The sequence below is a fragment of the Sinohyriopsis cumingii genome, unplaced genomic scaffold (genome assembly GCF_028554795.1).
Source record: "Sinohyriopsis cumingii isolate HCF-2022 unplaced genomic scaffold, ASM2855479v2 utg000622l, whole genome shotgun sequence".
Lineage (NCBI taxonomy): Eukaryota > Metazoa > Mollusca > Bivalvia > Unionida > Unionidae > Sinohyriopsis > Sinohyriopsis cumingii.
In genome coordinates, this window is record NW_028315918.1 from 2,757,358 (window position 1) to 2,770,366 (window position 13,009).

The 13,009-nt window shown below is 34.1% G+C and overlaps 1 protein-coding gene across 1 annotated transcript; it reads right to left on the reverse strand.

Annotated features, from left to right (window-relative positions):
• Positions 1 to 6,191: 6,191 nt before the first annotated feature.
• LOC149773680 (uncharacterized) lies at positions 6,192 to 11,173 on the reverse strand. The gene is made up of 3 exons (XM_089946238.1): positions 11,070 to 11,173; positions 10,372 to 10,599; positions 6,192 to 9,738 (listed from the first exon to the last, which is right to left on the reverse strand). Exons 1-3 carry the CDS (start codon positions 11,158 to 11,160, stop codon positions 9,539 to 9,541), a joined length of 519 nt encoding a protein of 172 aa, XP_089802364.1. The 5' UTR covers positions 11,161 to 11,173; the 3' UTR covers positions 6,192 to 9,538.
• Positions 11,174 to 13,009: the final 1,836 nt, after the last annotated feature.

The window sequence follows — 13,009 nt, forward strand, 5'->3', positions numbered from 1 at the left end:
TATAATTATTCTGTAAAGTATTTTAAAAGGGATAAACTGAATTGAACACTATAAGTTCTATAAAAATTACATGCAGAAAACAAGCTTAAGCCTAAATTACAATGGCCGTAATAGGACATATCAGAAGACTTTATATTCTTTAAATATGTACCACTTGAGAAAACTTACAAAACTGGTTTCGCCATACTTCTCAATACGATTGAGCAATTAATTAAGTATAAACAGAAAGTAAAAACAATATAACGTTTTTCAATGTCGATGCTGGATCACCCTAATTACCTCCCCCAATTACCAAAATTGAAACATTTATTAACCTCGTTTTTATCAAAAGCATACAGATAATGCTACCATTATTCAATTTAATCTTTAAAAATGTCACTTTTTCAGTATTGTAATAAAATGCCATAAAAGGTCACGGAAAATGGACATGAGATTATGTCGATTATGTCCATGAACAGTATCCATCATCTGAACACTATCATTCATCGATCTTCCGGATTAGATAAGTCTTTTTCATGAAATGAGATCGGGTCTGCAAGATAAATTATAGAGTGAACCAACAAGCTGAAACATATCGGTAAGTAATTACAATCTAATAAAAGTTTAGTTCAAGAAAACAAGCACCATTGTTTATTCCTCTTCACGGGTTAAGACAGCATGAATTTGATAAGTATTTCCATGTGAATGGGACAACTGTCTCAGTCTACCAAAGTACTTTTATGATCATGCCATAATAAGCATGCAAAAATTTCACTGTCATTAAAAGTCACTTCATTTAGGTTTCATAACACTATATTTTGTCGTCGTATTCTCTTGCTTTCTCATATCTTCTTTTGTTATTAAATGTTCAAAGACCTTTAAATATTCAAAATCGACATCCTAATGTATATTTCACATTTCCGGAGTTAATGTATGTCCAAAAAAAAATATAGTTTTCGCGTGTTCATCAGTGATAATTTTCTATTCGTAATCTGCTAGAAACACTTGTATTTCCGAGATGAACCGTATCTTTTTGTTGGATGAATATTAAAAAGCGATTATTTTTTACGTGTACCTAGAGTTATATAATATCTCTATGTATACACAAATAAAAAGAAATTGATATTTAGCAGTACAAAACATAAGAGAAGTTAGAAAATGTTGATTAGCCGAGTACTGTTATGCTCGCTCCAAATAACTTACAGTTGTTACGACTTTATGGTCTTAAACTAGTTAAAAGAAAGAAGCAAAACAGACATGTTTGTAAAACTTAACATATAATTTAATTTTGTAAGTTAAAAAAGTTAAAGTTAAGAAAAACATATAGTATTTTATATTAAATCCAAAATAATCGGAAAAATTTTCACTCAAGTCCAAAAGAATCGAGTGTTCCGAATGAAATAATGTTGTTGAATGAACTGGAGTACCAGTAGCCTTGAATGTGTTAAAGAGCTAACAGTCGTGAAGTATCACAATGACATTGCCTAAAATTTCTTTAAATCAATTTATCAATAAACCCGAAACATTGCTTTAGTTCAGTCATATAAGCACTTTGTAATCCCAATGAATAATCAGAACAAATGGTTCCTCTGAAATTATATCAAACTACAACATTAAATACATCTGCAAACTGACTTAAAACAAAAACATAGAAAATATGAATGAATTAATTAATTATTTATCCACTTATTTGCCCTTATATACACCTCTAGGGCTCTACTTCGCAATAGTTTCGTACTCGATCTATGTCGCAATACCACCCACGTGACATATTTCACAAAACCTCACATCGTAACAGAACCCACTTGACACAATCATCCAATCTGAAATTAGTCCACAATTTTTCAATAGGTTTCATATTAAGATTGTTAGACTTGTAAACACTTCTTTACAGCTTATATGCAAATCTACAGTCATGTACCAAAAATAAAAGACACAATATACAAACATATGTATTACAGTTCAAACGAAACTTGTACAATTGTGTGTTTAAAACAATGCCAGACAAATGTACTTGAGTTATGAAATTCTCTCTCTCTCTCTCTCTCTCTCTCTCTCTCTCTCTCTCTCTCTCTCCATTCAGCCTTCCATTACTCCATCTCCAAACCATCCATTCACTTATACAATGATTTACATGAACACTTACAGGAGTGTACTGTAAAACAGCAATAAAGTTGCACCTTTAAGAGATCATATTGCAAAGTTTAGCAACTGTATTGGTGTCAGAAAATAAATAAGCGAAAGACATTTAATCACAATCCGTACAATTATCAACAAGACTGGACGTCAATGCAAATTTTGTCGAATTGTAATTTAGAGTTTAACACTGAAATAAGAAAAAATAGATATTATATAAAATGTTTCAAGAAACTTTTGAACCACTGAATATTAAGAAAACGGATACTTTAAAAAGAAAAATGCTATAGACAGTATGAGTAAACTGTATCATAATTTGTAGTGCCCAAAGATTTGTGCTCATGGGCTACCTGCGTAATATGTACAGCCCCAAGATTTATACAATATATCTGTCACCAGTGTAATCTTTATACCCATATGTCAGCTGTGTAATCTGTATAACCCGAAGGTTTATATGCCTATGCCATCAGTGTAATCTTCAAAGGTCGAATATAAATACACATATGACATCGGCGTACTCTTAATAGCCTGAAGATTGATACACATATGCCAGTGGAGTCTTTATTAACCCAAAGATTTATACACATATGCATTCAGTGTAATCTTTAACTTTAAGATGAATTTCAATGCAGAAGGTCATTCAGGGGCGTGTTCATATGCCATAACATTTTCCACTACAGAGAACCATGTAATGAATCTCTTTCAAATCCATGTAGACTCCTACTGGGGAAACCCAAAGGGTATCCATTATATTTTCTTTAAGAAAATAAGCGCACTTCAGGGATAATCTTTATCGTCTTGAAATAATGTTGATGACCATGGTTAGGTAATAGGCAAACATATTTTTCCAACGGTAATGGATTAACGTTTTTTGTTCTCTTTCTGAGAAATAAATTACTAACGAAATTTTCAATGTAATTCCATGAACTTGCACTGATACTGACTGTACCATAATTTATAGATCACAGTTGATTGTTTACTTCATTTCTTTCCAACTTCAGTTTACCAATATAGATAAAAATTTAACAAAAAGTACCTTTGCATGAAAATGTTCAAGTCCCTGCGAGTGCCGCCAAATGCGAAACATTTGCGCTATATAGATGACTATAAAATGTAAGTTTGGCCAGTTTTAATAAGCCTAGATTGGAATCATTTTAGCATCGAGTTCTTTCAAGCCAGATTACCTAATTTCTTGCTTGGCTTTTGAGCCAGTGTCAGCAAGATAAGCGATATAAGACCCACTTGGGTCTCTGTGTGCATTATATATGGCTACCTCTAAACATTTGCTGGAACAGAAGAACACATTTTACAACCCTAATCGATGTATGAGATCGAGGTAATTTACTAATAGTTGCAAGTTAATTTCAGCTGCTTACCTTTAAAACCACCTGACTGGTTTAGGCTTTGCTACCATGTCTCAATCACTATTTGTTAAATTAGCTTCGCTGAGACTTTAGGTCATTTGAGAAATTACTTCCATCTGAATTGTGGTCGTATTCGTATAGTGTGTAATGAATTGATCTGTAATCCACTCATATTAAATTCATTTTAAAAATAGTGTGTTAAGATTAACATGTAGGCAGTTAAAAATGTCTCAGTGAGAGCATTATGTTTGTGTATAATTGCATGTATGTGTGTGAATCCCCCGTCTCTCTCTCTCTCTCTCTCTCTCTCTCTCTCTCTCTCACACACACACACACACACACACACACACACACACACACATTGATCTGATTCCTCAATTTTCTTTAAATCGATCAAGAAGTATCAAGCGTTTTACAGAAGAGCTTTCGGTCCCTTCATGCAAATGAAAATTATTTTTTGCTAATAATGGAAAATATTACAAAATACAATGATATAAGTAAGATTCGTATTTGAATGTCAGTCTTAGGCTCATCTATTTGTAATTGCTTTTATGAGTATTTGGCTTTGACAAAGATAATCATATGTCCAGAAAGGGGAGCTAAGACTAGGATACATGTAATAACTCTCTTATAAAACTCATTTTCTAGAGATCCTGTTCATCTGGATACACTGTTATCTGACGTATAATTTATATTTCATATGCATGCATTTTGTCAGTCTATATGCATGTATGTGTGTATGACTTCGTGTGTATGTGTATGACTGTATATGTTTGTATGCATAACTGTATGTATGTGTCTACGACTGTGTATATGTGTCACTGACTATGTATGTATGTGTCTACAACTATGCATGTCTGTGTGTATGACTATGTATACTTGTGTGCGTTAATATGTTTGTTTGTATCTGCAGTTATGTATACATGTGTCAATGACTATGCGTGTATGTGTACATGACTATTTATACATGTGTTTATGACTATGCACGTAAGTGTCTACGACTATGTACGTATATGTCTACGACTATTTATGTATGTGTTTATGACTATGCACGTATGTGTCTATGACTATATATGTGTATATGACTATGCACATATGTGACTACAGCTATATATGTATATGTCTACGACAATATATGTATATGTTTATGACAATGCACTTAAGTGTCTACGACTGTGCATGTATATGTACATGATTATGGATGTATGTGTACATGACTGCATGTATGTGTCTACGACTATGCATGTATGTAAGTATGACTACGCACGTAAGTGTCTACGCCTATGCATGTATGTATGTATATTACTATGCATGTATGTGTGTCTGACTATGCATATATATGTGCATAAATATGTATTAATGTATCTAGAATTATGCACGTAAGTGCCCCGCCTATGCCTGTATGTGTTTATGACAATGTATCTGTCATCGAATATTCATGCATGTGTGTATGACTATGTATGTGTCTGTGTCTACGACTATATATGTATGTGTGTGTCTATGCATGTATATGTCATCGACTATGTATGTATGTATGTGTATATAACTATGCAGGACAGTGTCCACACCTATGCATGTATGTGTCTACAACTATGCATATATGTGTCTACAACAATGCATATATGCCGCTTCATACTGTGTAATACCATGTACGGCTGTATATTGTAAATGTGTAAATTAGTTGCTTAAAAATATTAATATGTTCTTAATCTTGTTTTGTCGTTGCTAGAAATTCTCGTTAAAGCTTGTGTTTAAAATTGTTATAGCATTTGCAAGCTTAAAATAAAAATTGCCTGACTTCATTTTGAACAACTTCCCATCGTTGTTTGTTGCAGCCACATCATTGATACTATCTAACGTTATGCTTACAAGACATATCTTTTAAAATATATATTGCTACACCAGAACTATTTCTCTTTGTATCTATGCACAAATATAAATTCTGTAAAAGAAGTATTTATGACCCTTCTTATGTCACGTGTTTAGGCTCGAATTACCAAAGACTTACAAAAATGGTACTAACAGCTGCCTCGCTTGGCACTCAGCATTAAGAGGTTAGTGTTAGGACTGGTCGGCCTGGTGTCAGAATAATGTGACTGGGTGGGACATCATGCTACATGTCTGCGACTAGATGCCCCAATGCTAGACATCACTATAAACTTCCACACTGCAGACATAGTAGCGATATGACTGAAAAAATGGTAAATATTGTAGACCATTTGTAACACCGACAAAAAAAAGTGTTTTTTAAGTCCTAATTAAAGGTTAGTTCCATATATCAAGAAAGTCTACACATTGTATCCCCAGGGATAAAAACCAGTCTTGACAATACTCCAAGATATTGATACACATTCTCTCCAAACATATTTTCAAAATTACTTCTAAAAAGTCTCCCTAAATATGTTCTTTTTTTTTAATAAAAGTGTCAAATCCTGCAGAAGCCAGCAAAGGAATGTGTCAACCTTTGACATATAATTACCAACATTGTGGATGCATGCAATTAGATGTCATGGTATTGCCTACATTTAAGTGCCTGTGTGTCCCTGTAAAGGATAGTAATACTTTAATAGAAAACTTCGATATTAGGTTCCTCCATTATTGTACAAATAATTAAGCACATTCAGCAATAACACATGTAATTAAAAATATATTACTAAATAGTATATTTGAAAATGAAACAACAAATTATCATTTGATTATCTTTATTGGCACAGTAGCGAATATCACAGTAAAAGAAACAAAACATTGTTAAGGATACTAGAACCAAATATTACACTAGTTGAAATAAATACCATGAAGGAATTGGAATTAAATATGAGATCAGTAAATATACTTATGTGCAACTAAACTTTACATCAAACATTGCTGCATAAAATTAAAACTATGTTTCTAACGATAATAACACAATCTACAATTTATGATCGTCCTTAATAAACTATATGTCCAGCAAATGTTATAACAAACGTGTTTGAAAGATATATACAAATTTTTCCCTCCTTTTCTTCTGATGGTGGTGAACTTTAAAACAAAAATGTGTTCTAGAAAGTTTCGAAGTTAAGCGCTAATCCCCTCTGCAGATGCAAGACTGCTGTGCATCTGCAGAATCTTAACAAAATACTTCAATATTTGTATCTTGACCTCTGTTGAGAAACTGATCACCGGCAACCAATGAAGACAACACAATTTTACTTGATAGTAGTAAAAGTTAAAAGTCAATATTGTATTGATATTACAAAACCCTTGTTTGTTTGTTCCTGCCATAAGTCTTTGCCTCCAAGCCATCAACCACTCTCAGTCAATGCAGCCTATTCAAATCATTTTGTTATTCAGGGCGGGTTCAAGAAAGATAGGGGTAGACATATGTTGACGTAAACAAGTGACGTAAACAAGTGAGTGATGTTTCCACTCTATTGTTTTCTAACAAAGTAATTGGTCGGAAAGAAACAACATGTTCTATCAGTCTCAGACCCACAATGTCATGTTTTCCTATCTATCTATATTAATATAATAAGATCCATAATCAAGCAACTGAATCATATGCAAAGAACTGTCAAAATCAAAATAATTTGAAATAGCTGAAATTAACATGTCACTAAAATTACGAAAAATCATATGCAATAAATCTATATTAACGGTACTATCTACTTGGAAATAGTAAAATATTTCTCAGCTCCTTTTAGCACAATCACTGTCCAAGGCAGTCATTCTGTCCACTTTCTATTAGTTATTATGGGATATTTGAAATGCATCAAAATAATAAGCAGTTCATTGGTCCTGATTACATGCCTATTACGCAATGCCCAAATGACACTCTAACAAATAATTTGTCACATTTACCGGTCACTTAAACATCAACGTATGCATTTTACGTTCCAGATTCATTGTATAATGAAAGAACGTTAATGATATTTACGATGATGTGGAGAGGAACCTTAAGAAAGACATGATCATTCGCGTATTGTTCTTTCTTCCTTTGATGTTTTAACATTAATTTGTGTTTTCAAATTAAATAGTATATTACTTTTATTGATATGCACAAAATAATATCCTAGTCAGGTTTGCTTTTCGAAATGTACAGTGCTTTAGCTGTTAATGTTTGTCCGATGTAGATTTCAGATGTATAATTTATTACTTTAAAATTAATGACACATCTCAGGTTCTAATTGTTCCGTCCTACATGTTTCCGACGACTTTGTGGTCTGAAATAAAAGTCACGTTCTTTCAAGCTCAACTACTCAGAATCCTGCCTTCTACACCCACCCACCTATCTGTATCATATAAAAAGATTTGACACCCACCTATATGTATACATACAAAAAGATTCATGTTAAAGGAACACAGCAATATCCAAGTATCTCTTAAAGTCACAAGGCTATTAAAACAGTTGAAATGAACATGGCAGTAATTCTACAAAAGATTGTATGCGTGTATTTATGAAAAATATGCAGATTTTTTTCCATTTCTGAACCGCCATGTCCGTCTGAAATAAGACTTTTCAAAATATAAGACCATATCTGCCAAGAACTGTGTTGTCAGTGCTTTCAAGAGACAAACACAGTGGTTATTAGGATGTGCACAATGCATCTCTGCATCCGAGGCAGTCAGTTTGCAATCCTTCAAGTAGCAATTATCAGAGGCCACGTGTTCAGTATTCCAGATTCATTAAACCAATAAGCACTTAAGTGCGACAGATCTCAGACCTATATATTATACCAAAAAGAGTCACCATTAGATATGTATCACATTCACAGACCACTTAAATATTAGCATTGACGTTTCTTTAAAGAGTCCATGGTCATAAAATAAGCAGCAGAAAGAAGCAAAACCAACAGGTTATGTAAAACATAACAAATAATTGAATTCTCTAACTTAAAAATGAAAATTGAAGAGGAAGGTACGGTGTTAAGAATAAAATCCAAAACAATCCTAAAACGTTTATACAAATCCAAAAGAATCGAGTGTTCTGCATAAATTCTAGGTTATATAATGCTCTGATGAGAAAACAGTCTTCGTGTATTACAGTAACTCCAAATAATTTCTCAATAATCCCAGATTAATATTTTGGTCCAATGAGCACTTCGTAATTCCAATGAATAATCCGAAAAAATATTTCGTCTGAATTGATATCTAAACACAACATTAAACATATCTTTCAACTGATATTAAAACAGGAATATAGGAAATAATGATTTAGTAATTGTCCAGCTCGCCCTACTTATATGCACCCATATATCTCTAAAACGCAATTTAGTTCCTACTCGCTACGTGACATTTAACGGTACCCCATATCGTAAAAGAACCCACCTGACCAACCTATCCAATGGAAAATAACTTAAATCTTTTAACAACCCACCTGACCACACAATCCAATAAGAAATTATGCCAACCGTATCAACATGTTCAATATATGGATTGAATTTAACCAATTTCCATAGCTCAACATCTTTAAGATAACATTTACATCCATGAACGATACGTTAGTTAATACCATCACTACAATTTACAGTAATAAACAAAAATTACATACAATATAGATTCAGTCATGTGCCAAAGGTTACACAAAATATTGATATGCATAACAGTTTAAACCTCCAAAATGTGACTGTCTTTATAATATAAGAAAGTTACAAAACAGTGGATTGGAATCAATTACATATGTAGGTCATGTGTACACAGGTAAGTTTTCTTTATGTATACGTCAAATCTCTTTAAAGCCTAAATAACATTATTTCCTGATAATTTTGCTTCTCCTCTTGTTATTTCTTACTTTTTTGGGAGGGGGTGCCACGTTGGAGGAAAACACTTAGAACTGTTTTGATTGTACATGAATATTTATATGGCATCAGGCGTGAATTGTATGTCAGTTTATCAACTATTTTCAAGAAAAGAAATACTTTAACTTGATACATTACAGATGATATACGTAGATATACCTAATTTGAGAATATGATGTTTGACACGTGAAGGTGCAATTAATACTATCTAACGCTACGATCTCATTAATAGTTTAAATCCAAGTCAATGTCGTCCTCGGGTTCACCCTCATTCTTTCACAGCTTTTATGACTTAAATGCTCGTACGGTTCCACGAATTAAAGCCCTGCAGACAGGGCACTTGCGGAAAGCCGGGGCACACTGGGGGCAGGTCATCATGTGACTGCATGGGAGGAATACTATACACGCCTCGGCATCCATACAAATCTTGCAGGTCATCTGCTCCTTTAGTTCACGATTTGCTTCTAATATGGACTCAAGGTCATCTGAAAAATGCGTCCGATTTAATAGGGTTAAATTAAAACGCATTGCGTATTGTTACTTGCTTAATATCACCAACGTTGTACAGCAATTTCCTTGAACTAGACTCTTGGCAGGAAAATTAGATCATACTTTATTTCCTTGATAGTATTACTATCAAAGATACGAGTTAGTTTGAAAAGAATTATGTATACAAGATCAGCGATGAGTATCAGGTTCCAAAAATAATTTTAAAATGTTTTCATTGCGTATGAAACTTATAAAACCAGTTGATAAATGTTTAAAACTAGAAACTTTTCTGCACTGAGTCGAAAGGATATTTATTTCAATATGTTTCATACATATGATGTCATAGGTTCTGAGATCCTATAAAAGACGTAATTTCATTGACTTTTTTTTGTACAGGATAATAATATTTCAAGGTGATTTTGTTACGTGGTATGCTGCAGTATAATGTAAGATTGCATAATATTATATCATTCGATTATTTTTTTTTAAAAGTCACGCTATAAACAATTACTGTTAATCCGCTTAAATTGCAGCCCATGAAAGAGAACAACAAACTAAATCTGGGATAAATATGAAGAAAACTACAAACTAACGAATAAAAGCCTGTTAATCATTGATTAAAAACTTACTATGACTTGTAATTCCGTCAGAGGAACTTTGTATCCCTAACCTCGCGTTGGATGGTTCCTTTCTGATACTCGAAGAATTAAAGGTTGGTGCTGATGGCACGTCAGTTTCTCCTCGAAACGAATCGCTGAGCTTTTGGTTCTCCGAGGATCCGTTGATCTTGTTACTTTGGTTCTCCTCTGAATCAAGAATTAGCTCCAGTAGCTGTTCTGCCGTGAAATCTGTGCCTGCTAACATGAAGAAAAGCACAAAATGGAAATGGGGTGTACACGTTATTTACGTCTTTTAAAAGTATCTGAAGCAGAGCATAGTCTGTAGCAATCTTATTCCTGTTATTAACAACACTCCGCACAACTTGAATGTCCACAATGCTTCAGAAGGACAAAGTGTTTCATAGACGCAATTTCTTAATGTTCGTGCATCATTTAGGTACGAATGTCAGAGTAGTATGCAAAACGGAAAAATAGTCATTTTATCATGTACACTATTCGAAATGACCATGGTGTTTATCATAAGAACATTATTGGGCAAATTTTCTAGCTCTTTGATGAAATAAAGAAATGTTTCCTTAACATTGTTGACTTTGAAAAACAATGAACATCCAATTAGATGGCTTGCAATATATGTGTGCCTCTGTGTGTGTGTGTGTGTGTGTGTGTGTGTGTGAACATATGTTCTTGTTTGTGTGTACCATCTTTACCATGCTGCACCCGAATTGTTTCTATCGCTTTTGTCACAGTTTCAACGCTGTATCCCATCGATAGAATGGTATGAGCTGCAGTAGGTCTCATTTCATTTAGTTCCGAATTCTAAAAAGGTAAGGTAGCATTTGAACTCTCACACACACAGATATATATATATATATATATATATATATATATATATATATATATATATATATATATATATATATATATATATATATATATATATATATATATATATATATATATATATATATATTTGTGTGTGTATCTGTGTGTGTGTTACGCTTTGTATACTCTAATCGAAATTATGTGAATTTGACAATTACCTGATGCATAACTAAAGTATGGCACCATAGGGAACATATTATACTAATAACTGTATTATCTTCCAACGACTAGAGGACGAGTAGACCTGTCACATACCTCTTGTGAGGTATACACAGCTTTCCCAGTTGCTGAAGTTTGGTCGACATTTGCTTCTGGTGAATGGTTGGTGCCTCCGGAGTGTTGCCTGGCGAATTCATCTCCTCGACATATCCGGATATAGTCACAGTTAGGATACCACCGCGCATGCTCAACATAAGGATCGTCTCCATTTTGCCAGCTCCTCAAACCTCCTCCACAAAAATAGCATCTCACAGAGTCTCCTGTCCCTGCCATTTTTGAGAAAGTGGTTTTGAAACGTGCACGCGGAGGCGTCTATTTTACATCAAAAAGTTATTATAAATAATATCATAACTATAAGCTCAAAATATGACACTGGATAAGACATCTTTCAATTTATTGAAATTAATTCGATGACGTCACAAAACGTTGAGTAGTAATATATGCTTATATGCCTGATATTTGGGCTTTTATACATCGGTCATTGAACATAACCGTTTTTTATGTATCAAACGTGAAAACGTTTACATATAGCATTGGTAGGAAAATCAAAATATGGGCCATTAAAAGAGAATTCGAACTCACCCACAAAATAGAATCCTGCAGATGCCAGATCACGTGGCTGAAGATTTGTGACATTTGGCCAACCAGTGAAAGACGCCAATCTGTTGGACAAAATTCCATAGTAGGGGTGTTTTGCACGGTCCTTGCAGATATCGGGTGGGCTTCTTCGTTCACTAGATCCAAGTGAACTAGCACCATTGCATGAGATTCCCTCGTGAAGTCCATTTGTATCTGCTTTTTTCGTGCTTGCTATCGTCCTCTCCGTATGTTTCCTAAGCGATCCATGGTGATAATTTGTTTCAGGAAAAGATTCATTCGGACCCCCACTGGCTCCATTCGCAACATGCAGACTGTCGCTATTGTTGGTACTGTCACACCTTTCATTTTGCTGCTGTCTATCCGTGTTATCATCCCTTTCAATGGCTACATTTCTGCTGTCAGATCCATTCAGAAAGGTACAATCAGGAGACATCTGCTGATGGATTTCCCTTGGAAGGTCCTCGGGTTTCCAGTTTCTGTATCTAAGCCTGCATGAAAAGCACGCTGTTTCGTCCTCTATGCCAGTGTAGTAGAACCCAGCCATAGATAGCCTCATTGGTTGAACTTTTGATGTCCTTGGAAATGATCGGTATGTCTGATAACGTGCCCATTCATGTCTCATAAGATCTACTTTGGAAGCATTCGGTGTCCTTAGAACATCTTCAACATAAGTTTTTATTGCAGCGGGATGCACGCATATCTTTGTTGGATTTGGACTAAAGTGATCATGTCGGTGCACAATTCGAGCTATTGTTTTACGTGCATATGAAATACTTTTGACAACCCATGGTAATTCAAATGCACCATGAGTCTGGTTCCATGCAGCATTGAATTTAAGAGTACTTTGTGAAATGTTCGTGTCGACAACAGGTGCTTTTGACTGCAAACTGTTGTAGTCTCTTTGGTAAATTTTGTTTTTCGAGTGTTTTTCCCAACTGTCATTTTC

Bases quoted from the DNA above. Each gene is read 5' to 3' on its own strand.
- LOC149773680 (XM_089946238.1), bottom strand. From the start codon at position 11,160: ATGAGACCTACTGCAGCTCATACCATTCTATCGATGGGATACAGCGTT. The intron at 10,600-11,069 runs GTAAAGATGGTA...TCTTCATGTTAG, and splicing joins AACAATTCGGGTGCAGCATG to CAGGCACAGATTTCACGGCA. The intron at 9,739-10,371 runs GTAAGTTTTTAA...CGCATTTTTCAG, and splicing joins TGACGGAATTACAAGTCATA to ATGACCTTGAGTCCATATTA.